This window comes from Molossus molossus, unplaced genomic scaffold (genome assembly GCF_014108415.1).
Source record: "Molossus molossus isolate mMolMol1 unplaced genomic scaffold, mMolMol1.p scaffold_m16_p_3, whole genome shotgun sequence".
NCBI classification, from domain to species: Eukaryota; Metazoa; Chordata; class Mammalia; order Chiroptera; family Molossidae; genus Molossus; species Molossus molossus.
In genome coordinates, this window is record NW_023425366.1 from 95,401,448 (window position 1) to 95,421,417 (window position 19,970).

Genomic DNA, 19,970 nt, shown 5'->3' on the forward strand with positions numbered 1-19,970 from the left:
CCAGTCCCTAGCTGATCTAGTTCCACAAGACACCGCATTCTCTAGGAACCTATGAGATCATAATGCCGTAGGGGCTTCTGTTCTAGCACTCCTGCCTGCCTGTCCAAGTTCCCCGTGCGTTCCCTATTCTTGTTTCTGCGTAGTCCAGTCTTTCCCCCAGGAACGTGGCTCCCTCCCATTCTGTTTCTCTCTTCCACTCAATTTACTCAATGTCCCCTCCTTCTTCCAAGACCCTTAGTAGATTCCGACCCTCGATTTTCGGTGTACCTCCCATAACCAAAGAGCCTCCATCCTCTCTTTAATCGGTGTATTCTGCACCCTTGAGCTAGTTCCCGACGGGCTGACTCAGGGGGTGCGACCATCAGTCCGCCATTCCTCCTCACCACCAGGGAGTCTGGAGGGTTGGCAGTGCAGGAAGGGCCAGCGCGGGCGCTTTCCCAAGTCCGGGCTGTCACAGTCGTTACTGGTGTACTGGCTACACAGGCGGCCGGCGGGGTTGGCAGGGAAAGAGGTCCCTACCCCTCAACAGTGGCCTTCACCCAGGGCCCCCTCATCCGGGGACCTGCCGTCGGCACCCCCCCGCGGCGGACTCCGCCTCCGGAAGTGCCACCGAGAAGCACCGCCCTCCAGGCGGTGTAGAGCGACCCCGAAAAGGCCGGGGTGGCCTCGCGAGCAAAGGTGTCTGCGACAGGACGGCAGCTTGGCCCGCCGCTGCGCTCGGGTGAGCCCTCGGAAGCCATCCCGGGGTCGCGGTGGGGGCAGCCCCTTATTTTAGCCTCCCGAGGAGGAGGCGGAGGCGCCGGGTCCCGCCTACGGCGGTTTCCGCCCTCAGGAGCGCGCGGGGCCGGTGGTGCGAGGGCCTGTTTCTCCTCAGTCCGGGTGTTCCCCGCGGACTGAGGACCCCGCTGTCAGGACCCAGTGACCGTGCCGTGGTGTGAGCGGGGTGTCTGGGGCTTGTCCGCCCTTTTGGGACCCTGTTTTCACCTAACCGGGAAGTGGGAGGAGGGCAGCGCTGGGAGAGGCCTTCGGAAGATCCGACGCGAGGGCCTTTCCTGAGGGTTGCGGAAGGGAGACAACCCTGTCGCGTCAGGGGGACAGAACCCCGTCGCGTCCTTGGGTTTGAAGGACACCAGTCAGATCTGCATCGCAGCTCTTCCCCGGGTTACTGTCAAGACTGTGGGGAAGGGCCTGCCCACCTAGTCTGAGTTGGCGAAGGGTCGGAGCCCAGAGGTGGAATTTTGTTGTCATGTATGTAGTAATTGAAAGTGGGCTGACAGAGCGTTTACCAAGTAATTCCAAGGGACCTGCTGTTAAAAAATAACGAGTAATCATAACCAGCATATTTCTCTGGGTACAAACTTGAGCCTTGAAAGGAATTTGTAAATCTCAAATATTTTAAACTTTCCACAGAAATCTTTCCTATAGTAAATTATACTTTAAAAAATATATTTTTGAAATACCACAGATTTTGTTGTTTGGTTTAGATGTTTAATAATTGTCAACTATTTTTATTGAGTATCTACCGTGTATAAGATACTTGGCTTAGTCCTGAGAATATGAAATTATGGGCTATTTTAACTCATTACAATAATTTCTCCTAATCTCACCCCACAGTGATGGTCATTGTCCTCCAGAACAGGGATGGAGGAAATATCGGTCCAGGAAGCAGCAGGATCACCAAGGGTTTCATTTCAGTCTTTGGAGACCCAGTCTGAGTGTCTGTCCCCAGAGCCTCAGTTCCTGCAGGACACCGACATGGAACAGGGACTCACTGGGGGTAAGGCAGAGAGAGCACTTATATCCAGGAGAATGGGAGTATAGAAGAGCTTCTGGGTTTGGTATGACAGAGGCCAGGAACTTCAATAAGATGGTCTCTAGAGGGAGGTCTGGAAGGGAGGGACAACCATGACTCAGTTCAGTTCTGGGCTGGGCCCCTCTATTAAGGACAGCCCATCTTTCCTTAATAGGCAAAGTGGTCACTCACTCCACTCCAGCTGACTTTTGTTTATACAACCTTTGCTTCATCCCTGTTACCACATCCACAATAATTTCTAAGATACGTTGTTTTTGCTGCATCTCACAATCCTTGCCTGGCTTTTATTTCCTCTTAGGTTTAGGGCCTATCCCTACTCCCTTTCCTTCCTTGGTGACCTTTTGTGCGTTGCCACCTGCCATTCTGTTGCAAATGCAGTATTTGTGACTAATTTAATTTTGTTCAAGAAAGCACCCATTTAATTCCTTTGTTGAGCACAATGCCTGTATGAATGTATATATGTCACATATTGACTATACAATAACATTTTAATGTATAGATAGGTTGATCTGTCTTGTACTCCCTTTGTTTTGTAAGAATCGTATCTTAGAATACTTGTGGCCAACTGCAGTGAAATAACTTGTGTGTCAGCAACACTGAGTGCAAAAGTATGTAGAGTGCTGTGGGGCATTGTGGGAGTATGGAAAGGATTGTGATGAAACAGATTCTTAGGTGCCTTACACATTGGTTGCAGAGATAGTGCCCATTTACAAGAGAAAGACTTAGTGATGTTTATAGAACAAAGTCTAGGAAAGGGTCAGAATTCTACTTACTAGGTAACCATGGCCCTGGACAAGTCACTGCAAGTTCTTATGCTTTGCTTTGCCCATCTGCAAAACAGGTATAGTGTTTAAAACCTTGTATCATGGGTCTAAACATTTGTAAGCAGGGCATGCAAGTGCCAAGAAGGAACAGAGTAGACACACTTACTAACTGATAAGTGTTCATTGGTTTTACTAGAATGTTGGTGTGAAGAAGGGTCCTACTGACTCTCTTCTGTAAGGGAGCCCTGGGGAAGGGCTGCTCTCACTCTTGGCTCCTTTCTCCTCCCTTAGCTCCACCTGTTCCCCAGGTGCCTGCTCTTCCCCACGAGGGAAGCCCAGGAGACCAGGCAGCTGCGCTCCTGACAGCCAGGTACCAGGTGAGCTGAGGAACCTTCCGCTTTTCCTCAGGGACTGTTGCTGATTGAGTGTGGCCCTTCCCTCACCCTATCCATAAACCTTGCCTAGAATTTTTTTTCAGTAGCAGACCCCAGTTTCAGTATGGATCCTCTTCAGAGACCTGGACTTCACACAAACCACCTTCCCATTTTCCCAACACCACCAGCAAACACTGTTTCTTCTTTATTTCTAGTGTTGTGATGGGTGCTTATCAGATGTTAAAGGGTTATAGGACTTATTCCCTAGATTCTAATCTGTTCTCACTCCTCCCCGTCATTAATACACACTGGAGACTCTATATCATCTCCTTCATTCTCTGGCCGTGATGCTGTAGTGGCCTCATTCCCAAGAGCAGCCAGGCTGTGTTATTTCAGGAGTTTGTGACATTCGAGGATGTGGCTGTGCACCTTACTCGAGAGGAATGGGGATGCCTGGACCCTGTTCAGAGGGATCTCTACAGAGAAGTGATGTTAGAGAATTATGGGAACGTGGTCTCACTGGGTAAGGACTGTGTTTTTATTTATTCAGTTGACCTGTTGGGATTTCTTTATTGAGTAGGTGTGAGGTGTCTGAGAAAGTAGAGTTTGGCTCAGATTCCAGGTCTTAGAACCTCTGAATCCTCTATTTTTAAGGTCATCTCCTTTGGGAGTGGTTTTCCTTTGGGAGTTTCAAAACAAGACATTCTGTTCCTTATCCTGAGTTAATGGTTCCTGCTTTTATGGGGTATCTGTTCCCTGTTAGAAAAGGGAAACTTGCTTGTGCTTTGCCTAAGTTCTTATCTTCCCTATATTTTCTTTTCTTTTCTTCTTTCTTTCCTTTTTTTTTTTTTTTTTTTAAATGAGAGACTCTAGGGCCTCTCAACCCACAATCAGACACCTTCCTTTCCTGTATCTGAATTTTCCATTTTCTTTGGAAGAAGAAATGCTTTTTTAAAGATAGGCTTAAATCCTTCTTGTTGAGTAATCTCTCACCTCTTAAGATCCCTAAATTCATCTCCAAACAGGCAGAATTTGAGAGACTTCATTTAAAGGCATGACTCACTGTGAGTACATTTTATTGAGTCATCCAGATGATAATCCTAAATAACCTCATTCTGAGCAGAAGTCTTAGACTTAAACCAAGTCTCTCTTTTGTCATTTGGATGGTACAGTAGGCAGCCAAGATAAGGCAACCTGCAGGGCTGTGGAGGAGCATCACAGGGTTGTTGGCAGCCCTCTTGATGTGAGCATTTGCTCCTTTTTCTTTTTCTTTTTTTTTTTTTGCCTGTCTCTGCTTTTGTTTTATTTATTTATGTATGAATTTAATCACAGTTTTTCTTTTCTTTCTCTCTTTTTTTCTCTCTCTCTCTTTTTGCTTTGCCTTATGCTGGTGGCATCCAGGGTTGTTGCTTTGTCTCCTTGATTGCACTCAGGATTAAAGAGGTCTTCTTGTCTGTGGGGAGGCAGCCTGCCCACTGGGAAGGTTTTAGCGTGTTTTCCATTCCTGGCTCTTTGATCTTTATAGGCATACTTCTCCGTCTTCCCACCACCCGGATTCATAGTGTGAATTCCTGCCCGGCCCTGAGTCATACCCAGACAAGTGCTTTCTCTGGAGAAACACTTGCAGTCCTTTCAGCAGGAATCTCCAAGAGATGGCCCAAGTATCGGCTTCCCATCGATATTGCTCGTCCCCGCTCGGAAACTCCTTTTCCACGATTATAAGATATTACACTTGATTGATGGAATAGATGCTCCCAGGATGCCACCACTATGTAAAATTGCAGCTCCTCAAATGACCTTTGTTAAATTTCAAAAGGGCCAAGGTAGCCCTCGGTTGCAACCAGATGCATTTTGTATCCTGAATTTTGAGTTCATTCAGAAGCCATGGTTGGTAGTCATCTACTTGTGTTCTGAGAAACCACAAAGTTCAACTCCAGCTCTTCAGTTATGATCTTTTAATGTTATTTTAGAATGTGGAATGTTTGCTGTGCGCCCCTCCTTTTCTGTAGTGAACAGGACCTGCCCCTTCTGATCCCTAACTCCTGTGACTCCTGGGCTTTCCTCATATTTAACATTCTAGTCTTCTTCCTTTAAGTCCCTGTGGCCGCCTCCAAAGTCCTGCCTTTGCTCCCTTTACTCTTTGTTGCTAAACAGATTGATGCATTTACATGACTTTTCCTGATTAAGTGTTCCTTAGCTCTATCCTTGGTGGAGGGGAAATGGGAGGGGAAAAGAGTTCCATTTCTTTATTTCAGGGTGTCAAATTGAATGTATATTTAACAGCTTTGTATACTGTAAAGTGATATGTAATTGTAAGATACTGTAAATTTTATCTAATAATTATATAATTTCCAACAGTTAATCTGTCTACTTTTTGGAGTAAAGAAACTTCTTAGCAGCTTAATAAGCCTAATAGCACAGCATGCTGTTCAACTGAATTTCATCCCATTTCTTCTCACACACAGTACATGCATACATACTAACACATACTGGGCACAAATGCATACAAAAATCCTCCTACTCAGTTTGCTTTTGTGACCATCAGGAGCATCTCCTTAGTAATTATTTCTTAAGTCCTTGGAAAGACCTTTCATATTTGTGGGTTCAGCAAACTCCACATGAGTTTTCAAGTTATACACTTAGTTAGCTTAGTGTTAGTTTTATAATATAAGGACTCTTACAATTCAGTCCCTGACTTAGCAGCCCTACTTTATAGTTCACATCTTTCTCATGATAGTAACTCTGAGTTGTATTTGTCACAGACATCACAACTTGGGTTCTTTGGTTAAGTGCTTTGACTACATTGTAGTCAATATACAGAATATGGACAGCTGAGTAAAAGAGTAAAAAAGTAGGTAAAAGGCCATAATTTTCATTACCAAGTCTAAAAAGAAACATATTCTATTGACAGTGTTTGAATTACTGTCTTGAGGGTCATACCTAAAGGGAAATTGTCTGTGACTTAGTGCTTAAAATTAAGTACTGAAGATTAAGACTGAGAAAGAATGGGGCAGAGTGGCAGGTGCCTGATTAGGTGACAGCATTAGCAACATGTTTATCAAAATTCTAGTTGATGATAAGTGAGTTGATAAATCAGGAATGTTTGGCACATAGCCCCTAACACTTTGAAGTTTAATATTCTGAGGACAAAAATGATTTTGTATACAATGTCTTTTACTGCCACAGCTATTAAACTATTTCCTGAGCAACCAATATATTCCTAGGTACTTATATATGTCTCACTTAATCCTTACCATACATAACCCTGTGAGCAACTAGTACTCTGTTTTGTACCTGAGGAAACTGAGGTTCAGAGAAGTTGAGTGATTTCACTCAGGGTCAGAGCTAGGCTTGAGACTCAAATCTGACTTTGAAACCCATGCTCTTTTTTCACTATTTTGTACCTTAGAACAATTAGTCAAACCACATATGGTGTTTTTTATATTTTCATGGCTCTGTACTCTGATGATAATTAAAAATGGCTATGATAAATTGAATAGACAGGCAGGCATAAAGCTGTATAGTTTGGGAGCAGAAAGGATATACATTCAAGAAGTAAAATTGTCTAGGGATATATTCCATTATAATAAGTATATACACAAGAACAGTATTGTTAAGGAGAAATTTTATCTATTTTATTCCTCACCAGAGAATACTTTTCTATTTATCATCAGATAGAGTCGGAGGGAGGGGGAGAGAGAGAGATACAGAAACATTGATGTGATAGAGCCACAACGGTTGGTTGTCTCCAGGGGTCGGGGACGAACTGCAACCGGGACATGGGCCCTTGGCCGGAATCGAACCCATAACTCATTGGTCTGCGGGCCGATGCTCTAACCGCTGAGCCAAACCAGGTAGGGCAAGAGATTTTATTTGTGTATTTGTTAAGGAACAGGAAGAAGGGCATGAAGCTTCTAAATGGCTAAATCTTAGCACAGCTCTGGTACAGACAGGAAACCAAATAATGAGTTTTTTTTTTTTCTTAATCCCTTCATCTTTTAATACTAAGGTATATTTGAAATGTTATTGTTAAAAACCAGATTAAGTAAAAATAAATCTAATTAGAAAATGATCAAGGTTTAAATTAAAAAATAAAAAAGATTTTAATAAATGAGAGCTTGAGCTAGGAAAAAATTTTAAGCAAATGATAATTTTGAAGGCACAGATTTTTGCATTTATATTCAGATAGAGTGGGAGGGAGAGGGGGGAAGAGAGAGAGAAACATCAATGGAAACCAAAGAGTTTTGACTTAAATTTAGGAAAAGGCATTTACTTATTTATTTATTGATTGATTTGAGAGAGAGAGCAAGAAACATTGATTTGTTTTTTTCACTTATTTATGCATGCATTGGTTGATTCTTTTTTTTTTTTTTCTTTATTGATTTTAGAGAGTGAGGAAGGCAGAGGGAGAGAGATAGAAACATTGATGATAGAGAACATTGATTGGCCACCTTCTGCATGCCACCCACTGGGTATTTGGCCCACAACCTGGGCCCTGACCTGGAATTGAATTGACAACTTCTAGATGCATGGGCTGAAACTCAACCACTGAGCCACACCAGCCAGGCTATTGGTTGATTTTTTTTGTTAATCCTCACCTGAGGACATTTTTGCGTTTATCTTCAGATAGAGCTGGAGGGAGAGAAGGAGGGAAAGAGAGAGAAACATTGATGTGTCTCTTTCACATTGAGTAGTTGCCACCCACATGACCCCAACCAGAGCCTGGGACAAACCACAACCAAGGTACATGCCTTTAGCGGGAACAGAACCTGGACTCTCTAGTCTGCGGGCCGATGCCCTAACCACTGAGCAAAACTGGCCAGGGCGATTCTTGTTTGTGTCCTCACCGGAGATCGAACCCACAGCCTTGAAGTATTGGGACTGCTCTAACCAACTGAGCTACCCTGCCAGGGCAGGAAAAGGCATTTAGACCAATGGCAAGAAAACCTGTCTTAATGCTTTCTGTGACCCTTAGTGTGGTAGATTAGAAAGAATATAAAATGTGGAATTAAACTTGGGTTCCAATTACCAGCTGTGATATATTGAGAAAATATGTAAACTGACATTCATTTTCTTCATCTATAAAACATGAAAAATAATTATATTTCTGGTTTGTGTCAAGGATTAAATTAGATTATGTTTGTAATTACCTGGCTCATAGTAGTTACTCAGTTACTCAGATGTTTGTTTTGAAAGTACAGCAAGTGATATGAGCTGTAGTCCAGATTTTTTAATACAAACTAAAATTTTCAGAGAGTGTTCAAATTTCTTTATAGTAGAATTTCCTCAAATTGAATATTGTTCTGACTGTGTCTAGGATTTGGATTTTTATTATAAAGAGAGTTACATTTCTTTAACACTAATGATCTTTTAGATCCCTTTTGGTTAAAATATCCGTGACTCTAAATCTGTTGGATCCTGGCTTTCTAGTCACTATGTCTCTGTTTTTTTCATTGTGTTTATCATTTATTCCATTATCAATATATTGGTCTTTTGTTTTGGAAGAAGGAATGGATTTCATTCATAATTATTATTTTTTCACTAGTAGATTATTTAATAGCCAGGTTCTGAAATAAGACTGGGTTTGTGCCCTAGTTTAGTCACTTATAACCTTGGGCAAGTTAATTAACCTCTTTGAATCTTAGTTTTCCTATTTTAAAATGGGTACAATAGTGACTACTTCATAAAGGTTTGGTGAGTATTAAGTGAGTGAAAGCTTGTACAGCTCTTGGCATGGTTCTTTGTACCTATTATCTGCTTAGTAAACCATAGCTTAATATTTTGATGTTACAGGTGACTTTAAGTCTATATCTCAAACTCTGTTCTCTTTTGAATTTCAGTCTTGTATTTCTAACTGCCTGCTAAGCATTTTCTCTTACACCTTTCTACATTATCTTAAACACAAGTCTAAAATCAAAGCCCTCATTCTATATCAAGACAATCTTTGTTGTACGTGACTTAAGTGTGGATACAGAGTAAATAACCAAAATTTGTTTCAGTTATCAAATATGTAGAAACACCTTAATAAATATCTAAAAATTAAGTTACAAATTATGTTATCAGGATTCTGAGCAGATTAGTTGCTGCTTCATGCCACAATATTTTAAAAAATTTTTATTATTATTTTTTTAATCCTCACCTGAGGATATTTTTACATTATCTTCAGACAGAGTTGGAGGGAGGGAAGGAGGGAAGTGGGGAGAGAGAGAGAGAGAGAGAGAGAGAGAGAGAGAGAGAGAGAGAGAGAGAAACATCGAAGTGAGAGAGACACATTGATTGGTTGCCACCAGCATGACCCCAACCAGGACTGGGGATGAACTGCAACCGAGGTACATGCCCTTGGCTGGAATTGAACTTGGGACTTCCCGGTCCACAGGCTGATGCTCTAACCACTGAGCAAAATTGGCCAGGGCCACAATAATGTTTTTTTATTTTTTATTTATTTTTTTATCCTCATCCAAGGACATTTTTTTTTTTTTGCATTTGTCTTCAGATAGAGAAAGAGGGAGAGAGGGAGGACTAGAGAGAGAGAGAAACATCGGTGTGAGAGAGACACATCGACTGGCTTGCCACCCACACCACCCCAGCTGGGGCCAGGGACAAACCACAACCGAGATACATGCCCTTAGCGCGAACCGAACCCAGGACTCTCTGGTCCACAGGCCAATGCTCTAACTGCTGAGCCAAACCGGCCAGCGCCACAATAATGTTTTTTAAACTTGCAAAACTATTTCATTTGACATGGAAGACCTTAACTAAATATGTGTCCAAAAGGAGTCTAATAATGCCCAGAAGGAATTCAGAAACACAGTAAATAAATGTCTTTTTTATATCTGTTCTTATCTCTCTGCTTTTAGGCTTTCACATGGAATCCCAAGAGGGTGGCTATTGGTTTATCGTATTTTACAAGCCCAACATCCTTTTAAAAACATGGATTATTTGTTATATGTTGTCACTTAGACACAAAATTGGCACTCAATGAGTAGCTCTTAATTAAATGAATCAAAAGAATTACAAGATACAAGATACATGATCCCTGCTATCAAAGAGTTTATAAATCAGGTAGGGATGGTGATACCTGAAACCAATTTAAAAATCTATAAATTCTATTATATAGTGACATGTCAGGATAAGAGAAACAGGTAATAAATTTTGTAGATACTCAGTAAGTGAAGAGAAAGACTTTTGGAGATGAGAGGCTTGAGCTAGACCTTGTATGTGTGCTCCTGGAAGCTTTTTGGGTTGAACATACGTAAAAAATGCCCCTTTGTTACTATAATAGTTCTGCCCCTTCAGAATAAGACTGCCTTTTACTTCCACTTTAAAACAGATTAGATCCTAGCAGTCCATTATGCAAACCAGAGAAAGACCATTTTATGTGAAGATGCACTTTTATTGCACTTTCCTCACTATATTATATTATAGTTAGTTGTTTAAACCTGTTTCTGCAGTTAAGAGTGTAAGGTTCTTGAAGGAATGGACCTGATCTGCTTGGGCCTTTTATCCCCTATATACTTTGCATATAGGGGGCACCCCATAAATGTTTGTTGAATAAAAAAAGAGTATAAGCTCCTAATGGATGAGGATGTGTCATATTATTATTTGTTTCTTCATGTGAATTGAATTGTTTCTTGAAATTGATCCTAGAAATATTCAGTCTTCACTGATTCCGTTGCTATAGTTCATCTCACCATACAACAGGTGCTTGAATATTCACTTTTCTCCAGTCCAGCAAGGTTATATTTTGATGACCTCAATTTTGACCAGGTCTAATACTGTATACCAGGTCTAATACAAGATTGACCTAGAGACAACAGGTGAGGAGTGATGATAATTCCTGTGAAGTTATCCCATGCACAAATTCCCTTGTCTGAGTAATGTTTAAATGAATACTGTTGTCTCAAAAGTCATAAACTTGCTCCTTAACAACATACCTCTTTGTAGAGCACAAATAGGAGCTCCTTGTAGAGAACCTTTGTCACTTTCACTCTCCAGGCCTTCCTAATGTCTTCTAAGAATTTACTTTCTCTCTCCATTAACCATTAGTTAAGAGAAAAAGTGGCTGTTATGGTATCTGGGGATAAATTGCCACATCCCATTTCCTTCTCTATGAGCAGGATTTCCAATTTCCAAGCCTGATGGGATCTCTCAGCTGGAACAAGATCTACAGGTCTTTGATCTGGAAACTAAGAATAGAGAAGTCTTAAGAGATGACTGCTCAGGTGAGTAAGGTAGAATCAATCAGATGGAACTAGTCCAGTTGTTGAGCCAAGTTGTAGCTGCTTTGGCAATCAGAATGAAGAGCTCTCTGTCTGTATCCTAGAATGGAGAACTTCATTTCCTTTTCCCTTCATTTTTTATTTTTTTTTAAAATTTTTAATTGATTTTTAGAGAGAGAGAGAGGAAGGGAAAGAGAGAGAGAGAGAAAGAAACATTGATTGGCTGCCTCCTGCACACCCTCTATCTGAGATTGAGCCCGCAACCCAGGCATGTGCTCTAACTAGGAATTGAATTGGCAGCCTTTTGGTACACAGGACAATGCCCAGTCAACTGAGCCACACTGGCCAGGGCTTCCCTTCAGTTTTGATGCACTCTTTGCATTTATTTTGTCCCTTATCATCCGCAGTTGTACTAGTCCTTATTCAAGTTGCTTAGTTATAGTTCTTTTGAACTATTTCCCTATTTTCTCCTTTGAGATACCTTAATTGGTTATCTTCTTCTGCTGAAAGTACCTTCTGTATCTACCACACCCTGAACCATTTAGATCCTACCTCACTGTTTCTATTCATGCCCTTATATTTGCTGTTGAGATTTTGTGCGTGTGTTTCAGAGTAAATAAACTCTTATCTTGATAGATAGTAGGTTATTTAGTTTTTCTTCTCTGAGTTTTCTTTTTCTAAGCATAGGGTACAGATTACATTTGCATTTTCTATTTATATATTGAATCAGATGGAGAAGCCAGAGAAGAGAACAAGCTGTTGATTCCTAAGCAGAAAATTTCAGAAGTTCATTCATACAAAATGAGAGTAGGAAGACTCCAAAAGGATATCGCCCAAGTTCCTGAGACTAGAGAAGTATATAAACCTGAGGACAGATTAGAAAGGCTTCAGGAAATCCTAAGGAAATTTCTATTCCTGGAGAAAGAGTTTAGGCAAATAACAATCAGCAAGAAAACTTTCACCAGTGAGAAGAACAATGAATGTAATGAACCTGAAAAAAGCTTCAGTCTGGAATCTGTCCTTGATACAGACCAGAGAGATCTTAGAATACAGAACATTGAAGACATTGATAAGTATGACATTAGCCTCAACCAGAATTCAGCTGCTGAGAAACATGAACAAGTAAATCTAACACAGGATTTTCAGAGTAGTGAATATAAAGAAAGCTTAATGGATCTCTCCCACCTTAGTAAATGTGAGAGCATTCCCACCTCTGAGAAATCCTATAAATGTGATGCATGTGAGAAAATCTTCCATCAGAGCTCAGCCCTTTCTAGACATCAGAGAATTCATACTAGAGAAAAACCCTACAAATGTAAAGAATGTGAAAAATCTTTCAGTCAGAGCTCAAGTCTTAGTCGACATAAAAGAATACATAGTAGAGAAAAACCCTATAAATGTGAAGCGTCTGATAAATCCTGTGAATTATCTGATAAGTCCTCTAGTCAGAGCTCAAGCATAATGAAGCATAAAAGGATTCACACCAGAGCAAAATCTTATAAATGTAGCAATTGTGAAAGAGTCTTCAGTCGTAGTGTACATCTAACTCAACATCAGAGAATTCACAGAGAGATGCCCTGTAAGTGTACTATAGGTGGCAGTGACTTCTATCATACCTCATACCTAGTTGAACATCAGAAGGTTCACTGTGAAGAGAAAGCCTATGAATACAATGAATGTGGGATGGCCTTTATTAAGCATCAAGGAATTCGTCTCAGAGAAAAGCCCTATACATGTAATGAATGTGGAAAAGACTTCAGGTTGAATTCCCATCTTATTCAGCATCAAAGAATTCACACAGGAGAGAAACCACATGAATGTAATGAATGTGGAAAAGCTTTCAGTCAAACCTCATGCCTTATTCAGCATCACAAAAATCATAGAAAAGATAAATCCTCTGAGTGTAATGATTATGAGGAAAATTTTAATCATAGCTCAGATGTTCTGCAACAAGAAGTCCTCACCAGAGAAGAAGCCTTTGATTGTGATGCATGGGAAAAGAACCTCATTCAGAGAGCACAACTTGTTCAGCATCAAATAATTCATACCAAAGAGAAACCTTATGAATGTAATGAAGGTGGGAAGACATTTAGTCAAGTTCAGGCCTCATTCAACATCTGAGAATTCACTCCAGGGAGAAATTGTGTGTACTGAATGTGGTAAAAACCTTCAGTCATAGCTCAACCTTTATTCAGCATTGGCGAATCCATACCAGAGAGAAACTCTCTGAATGTGATGAATGTAGGAAAGTTTTTAGTGCTAAACTCTTAATGCCTGTAAACCCATACCAATGAGAAAACCTGCGAATATATTGAATGTGGTAAATGCTTCATGTTATGTTCATTCCTTAGTCATCATTGGAGAATTCACACAGGAATAATATTCCATCACTGTAATGAATGTGAAAAAGCCTTCTTCAAAGAAATTACCTTGTTCAGCATCAAATTCATTCCATGCAGAAAGCCTATGAATGTAATAAATGTGTGTGTGTGTATGAAGATTCAGTCATATTTCAATCCTCATTCAACATCAAAGAATCCATACCCAAGAGAAGCCATTGACTATAGGAGTTCAAGTCTTTTTCATCATCAGAATATCTACACCAGACCAGAATCTGATATAATTCAAATGGAAAAAATTTACTGCCATATTTCAGGCTTTACACAACATTGAAATATTGGAGAGAAAATTGTTGATTATTTGTATATGAAATCGTTAATATATAGTACCAGTCTTTTTCCCTTGCAGAAGAATCTAGCCTAAGGAGTGACATGGTGAATGCAGTACTGTTTTCTCATGGCATTCTTTAATATAATAGGTGTTGTAAGTAACTATGTATACTTTATTTATGGAATTCGTTGAAGCTATTTTTATTTTAATATGGCTTATAAACATTTTTCCTGAAATTGGTATGTAACATGCACAGCTTCCCTAAGATATTGTAATTACACCAATGTTAAAACAGCAGCATCTGAAAGTAGCTCATTTAGCCTTTTCTCCTGTTCTCAGCCCAAGTTCTCTCCAAAACAAACTGTTAGGCCTGCTCTTTTCTGGAGACCCTATTTCCTGTTTGTTTCCAGCCACAACACTTGGATTCCTGTTGATTTCTCCATTCTCTTAAGCGCCTTCAAATGATGATTTCCTAGTTTTAAGCTTTACACCAGCAGGTATGCCATCTCTACTTGATGTTGCTGTTCTGGTGTCTTCTTTCCCAAAATGAAGCATCTTCTTTTAAAAGAATTGGATTTCCACGTCCTGTTCACCTATGAGTATGAAGGATTCTGCCTTCCCTGAGTTTATGATGGGCAGCTAAACATTTTCAAGTGATGCCCAAGTTCTTAGCTGCCTTGTTTGCATCCATAGCCCACTAAAAAAGATGATAAGGACATCAGGGAGCCAAAAAGACTCCTTGTGGTGTAACTACATTCATTCGGCATCTACTCTGCATGTCTAAGTTTAGAATTATTTTATATACTTCCATTGAAGGCCAGCAAAATGCTCAGGTCTGCTTTTGATAGGGCAAAACATAAAGAACATATACTAAAAGATGAGAGAGCTTCATAAGGCAGAGGGCTCAGCCTTCCAATAAAGATATTGCCTTTCTTATGTAATATCTCTAAAGAGTATTTCAAGAGAGTTGGAAATTCTGTTCCTGGTAAAATTTTAATAATTAAGATTGCTTCTTTATCTATTTCCATTGCCACCCCCAATCTCCCCTCAACAATCTAGGACAGTATTTGAAGTGTGGGGGTGTTGTGTATAGTTATTTATTCATTATCACATTTTTTATATTTTATTAGCGTCTACAGGCCATATAAAAGAACATGATTTTCTTGATTGATAAAATGATCACAGATGTTGGCTCCAGAGTTCAGGGTCACCATCATAACACCTAGCAACAGCTTATGATTCTTTACATGATGTCAAAGCATTTTATTATATTTTTCCATCTTAAGCTTCATAATATTTTGTGAATAAGACAAGTGTTATTTAAAATTCTAGTTGTCATTCCAGCAATTGAGGTCTTCATAGTTCAGATGTTATAATATTCCACGAGGGATCCTCAACAAATAGATAAAAATGTTACTTACTTTATAAGCATTTTACGGCTAACCGCTAGGATAGTTCTACCAGTATATTGTACCTCTTAGCCATCAGCAAGCATAGGATCTAATCAGGGCAAGGTAGGGATCTAAATGGATTGATCTAAATGTAAAATCAAATGAAAATGCATGTTTTTTGTTTTGTTTTTTTCTGTCAATGAATGTGTATACTTTTATGTATAGAGACCAATAGTCACCTATGGTGATTATGAAACAGATGATTAAGTAATCCCTAAATAGCAGAATATATAAAATCACATGTATGCATTTGATTTAGGAATGTGCTTTTGTATTTCCACTTGAATAAAGGTGTGTTTGATACTCTGAGAATTTGTTTCAAATAAAATCTGAAGGCCTTAGCCATAAACATTTGGACATTTGGGAATCACCTTTCTGGCTGCAACTCAGTTTCTTCTAGAAACCTGTTTCATAACAAGAGTAGATCATTCTCCTGCATATTGATACACACCTGCTCTTTCACAGAACTCTTGAGGAATAAGTGTGTGTTTAAATAAATAAAACACATTTTATGAATTAGAAACCAAATATCCTTGAGTTCACTTTAAGCTTGCTGATATTTAATTGGTCCAATATAATATGAGTTTGTGTTCTTATTCTTTTTAGTCTTGATGTTGGAGGGGGAAGAGAAGAAATATAATAGTTGAGAGCCACCTAATTTTATCTTTATCTGTCCACCCACCTACATGTACATGTGTGTATGTTCATATTCAGACTTAATTCTCACATCTCTGCAAGGGAACTAGCTTCATTTTACAGAGGAACTAAGGTATAGAGAAGTTGAAGAACTTATTAGGGTCACCACAGCAAGTTCAAAGTTAGGTGTGTTTGACTACAAAATTTTCCACCATCATGAAGTTGGTATTAGATACCAACCAGAGAAGTTTTCTTTGATCACCCTCATTCTTGTTACACTCCAGTGATTCACTAGTATCAGTTTGCAACTGATCCTAAATGCTCCCAGAGCTCTCTGGAATATTAGAAGAAAAGATCCCAGTATCTTTTGGGAGTTAGTCAGAGATGACCCCCCTCCCCCGAAATAGGCTTAGACAATTTTGACAAGAGGTCACAGATCAAAGCTCCTGAATTCCTATCTCCTGCCAGGTCGCCACCACTCCTGTCACTGGATTTACATTTCCATTTTTCAGTGCCCAAACATGCTCTAAATTTTGCTGCTAACTAGAACTTGCTGATGGACAGGTATTTTTACCAAGATTTACTATCACCTCTGGTTATGTTATAGCAGTGGAGCAAAGCAGTATTCGGAAGATCAAGTTTGATTCCTATGTTCTAGCTTGAGCAAAAGAGTATCCAGATAGAAGTAGACTGGAGAGATATGGGGTATGCTGGAAGAGGAGCAAGGAGAACATTTCAGGCAAGAGAGCATGTCAGAAGGCCTACAGATGAGAGTGTGACATTTTCATGGTAATAAATGAGCTCTCTGGAGAAATGCCTCACCCAAGGTATGAGGGTAATTGATGAAATTTAAGAACGAAGTTCAAAAGAGACTCCTGGGGTATCATCTCAGTAAAGCATAATGGGATTCCCACAACTACAAATGTAACCTTATCTACCCCTTCATTCAGTAATACAGTTGCCTGATGCTATGATTTTCAGTGCTAGTCAAAGGATACAGTTAACCTCATCGAATGAAACCATCCATTGAATAAAGACAAATTAGTTGTCAAAGCGATAGCTTTGGAATTAGACATACCTATGTTTGAATATTGCTGTTTACTAGCTGTGTGATTTTGGAAATTTTTCTTAGCTTCTCTAGTTTTCTTGTTTATACAATGTGGTTAATAACAGCATGAAAATTAAAGAAATAATGTAAAAGGTACTGGTCATATAGTAGGTACCAGAAAGTTATTAGTATAAATACTACTATAAAAGCCAATAAAAATAGAAGACAGATGTTTAGGTAGAAGAGAGATACAATGTAAAGAGAATTAATGAACAAGCATTTAACAGTGCAGGACTAGTATTGTCCAGGGTGGGATGTTCTGAGTTTGGAGAACATAAACATGACCAGAGAAAACATCAGGCATCCTGGGCTGCCTACTGACAGGCACTCCTTGTTGGAGTCAGCAGACTGACATCTGTGTCTTCCAAAATTTGTACCATATGAGTTCATATTTTCAAAATATGAGTGCATGAAAGAACTATTGTTTAATCCAAGACTAAGAGTGATTTCAGTGAGAAATCAGATAGTGCCCTGTACAAATCAACAAGAAAATAATGCTGGAATTTTTTATTTTCCTGATGCATCCTATTCACTCCACTTTTAGAAAATGGTTAACCTCTTGTATTTCATTCATGTTTATAAATTTACAACTTGGGCATAATTACAAGTGTCTTGTCTTTTTTTCCCTTCTCTGCGGTCGCTCATACTACAAATCTCCATGCAGTCTTTATTGTCCTTCCTGGATGCAGTTAGACACCAGGCTCTGGTTTGAATAGATCAGGGTTCAAATGCTGCTGCTAGTTGCTTACTAACTGCAACTTCTGGCATGTAAGATAGTAAAAAGTACCACATTTATGGGATTGTTGTGAGGATTAATGAGATAGTGTCAGTTTAAATGCTCCACAAGTGGTCGCTGTTAATCTCGAATTTAGCAGGAATCTACCCCTACCATTACTCATTTCCTTAACCGGTTTTCCTGCTTCAGCATATCAAATGTGACTCTGGCAAATCTGTACTGCAGGCATAGTAGGGTTTTTGGATCGTGACCTCTCTAAGGCTTTTCTCCCTCATATTGGTATATGTTCCAATATGTTCCTCCTGCTTGTTTATACACTCCGGGGAAAACTGGCAGGGGCTGGGTTGAAGCCACAAAGGGAAAGGAGGACAGGGTGGACTGAGGGCCTAGCTAACCTTAATTTGGGACCAGCGGGTCAACCTGACCTGTGATTTTGAAGGAGGTGAGATGGGTGGTAAAACGGCATGATTCAAGCAAAGGAGACAAACGGGGTGCACACAGGGTCAGAGGGCATGAGGAAGAAGGAAACAACCAATTTAGATCCTTGGCCCACTTAGCTATAAAGGGCAAATAGAGAAATATGTTTCATCCTCCTACAATCCTTCCTGAGGGAAGGACAAACATGGAAGGAGATCTCATTTCCACATTTTTCTGGACCCAGCTCCCCAGTGGCCCCTAGAGATCCTGCGATGGAGAATAAACCTCCGAACTGCCTAGATGGAACCTGGAAGTGCATGCCAAGGAACCTGAGTTTCCAGGCTACCCCTGGAGGCCAAAGTTGCCAACACTGAGGAGCTCACAGATTGGGCTGGGCAAGTGAGTGTAGGGTACCAGCGACCTTGACCAGGGAGGGACTGTGTGCTTGGACTGGACTGCGGCAGGGCACTTGGGCTGGGGGGATCAAGGGACTACGGTAGAATTGAGGTGGAGCCACCACCAGAACCTGCTGGATCCTGGCCCAGGCAAAGCCCCTGGGGCCACAGGCCACCTGCTGGTGCTGCTGGCTGGTGGACTTCTCTCTCAGCAGGACTCAGCAGGCCTGGAGAGAGAATGAAGTTTCTCAGACCTTTTCTTGGGGTGGGAGTCTCTCCTGGGAAAGCTTTACCTCCCATTTTCCCTATATTTGAGCTCTTCTTCCACCATTTCCTGAAGTGACTGCTCGTCCCTTGTGTCATGTTCTGACGAATTTTTAGAGAAGATCTTGGCCTTGGAGTGGCACTGTGGATTGGGCCAAGCTCATGGAGAAGCTGCCTGAGCAGATGTCCCCGAAGTCCCTGTTTCCACCCCTTGCGCAGGAGTCTGGAAAGAGCAAGGGTGAGGAGGTAAACTAACTGGCTTTCTTTGTCTAGACTTTTCCCTTCTAACTGGGACCTGATTAGATGATTAGATGAACATGATTAGCCTTGCACTTAGAATTGCCCTGGAGCAAGACTACTGATTACCCCTCTCCCCCAAAGCTCTACTGCATGTAAATAAAGCCTGTAACTAATGTTTCCTCTCTGACTGTGTCCAGCAAACCTGCGGTAGCACTACCATAGCACTAAGTCTTGAGGAGCTATCATTTCAGCACCTGCTAACTTGCTTGGTCTTTGGAGAAGCTAGGTGAATGTTGTGTGGATAAATAAGTGAATGAACCCAGCAAAATATGTCCCATACTCCAAGTACCATGAAAAAAGTAGACTCCTCCCCTCATTCTACCCAAGCTCTCCTTCACCATTAGGGAAGATACATTTTCTACTCAAGGTATGAACTGCAAGGGGGTGCCTGCCTATGGAGTACAGTAGACAAGCCAGCCACCTGCTAATGGAAAATGAGATTAATCCATAAATATTCACATTTTAATTTCAATCTTCCATCTCACAATTATCTGATATATATGTCTGGCTATTTAAAAAAGTGGACTTGCCCTGGCCAGTTTGGCTCAGCGGTTGGAGTGTCGGCCTGTGCTCCAGAGACCTGGGTTTGGTTCCCGCTAAGGGATGTACCTCGGTTGCAGTTTGTCCCTGGCCCTGGTTGGGTCATGCGGGTGGCAACCACTCGATGTGTCCCTTTCACATCGATGTTTCTCTTTCTCTCTCCCTCTCTCTCTATCTGAACAAAAAATGGAAAGGTGTCCTCGGGTGAGGATAAAAAATAAAATAAAATGTTCTTAAAAAAGTGGACTTGATTATTTAATTGGAGAATAAAGGCTTGGATATT

General features: G+C 40.6%; 1 protein-coding gene across 5 annotated transcripts; it reads left to right on the plus strand.

The window, feature by feature from the left end:
* The first annotated feature begins 619 nt into the window (after positions 1 to 619).
* Positions 620 to 19,087, plus strand: ZNF655 (zinc finger protein 655). 5 transcript variants are annotated; one of them, XR_004961611.1, is made up of 5 exons: positions 620 to 721; positions 1,615 to 1,777; positions 11,069 to 11,173; positions 11,901 to 16,754; positions 18,965 to 19,087. XR_004961611.1 is itself a non-coding variant. In XM_036278707.1 (5 exons), the coding sequence occupies exons 2-5, from the start codon at positions 1,642 to 1,644 to the stop codon at positions 4,671 to 4,673; spliced, it is 546 nt and encodes a 181-aa protein (XP_036134600.1). In that variant the 5' UTR covers positions 620 to 721; positions 1,615 to 1,641; the 3' UTR covers positions 4,674 to 5,313. The 5 variants fall into 5 exon arrangements, 4 of the variants coding, with proteins under 4 accessions (XP_036134600.1, XP_036134598.1, XP_036134601.1 ...); XM_036278707.1 differs by lacking the exons at positions 11,069 to 11,173; positions 11,901 to 16,754; positions 18,965 to 19,087 and adding exons at positions 2,869 to 2,954; positions 3,348 to 3,474; positions 4,477 to 5,313; XM_036278705.1 differs by lacking the exon at positions 18,965 to 19,087 and having other exon boundaries at positions 11,901 to 17,563.
* The last annotated feature ends 883 nt before the right edge of the window (positions 19,088 to 19,970 follow it).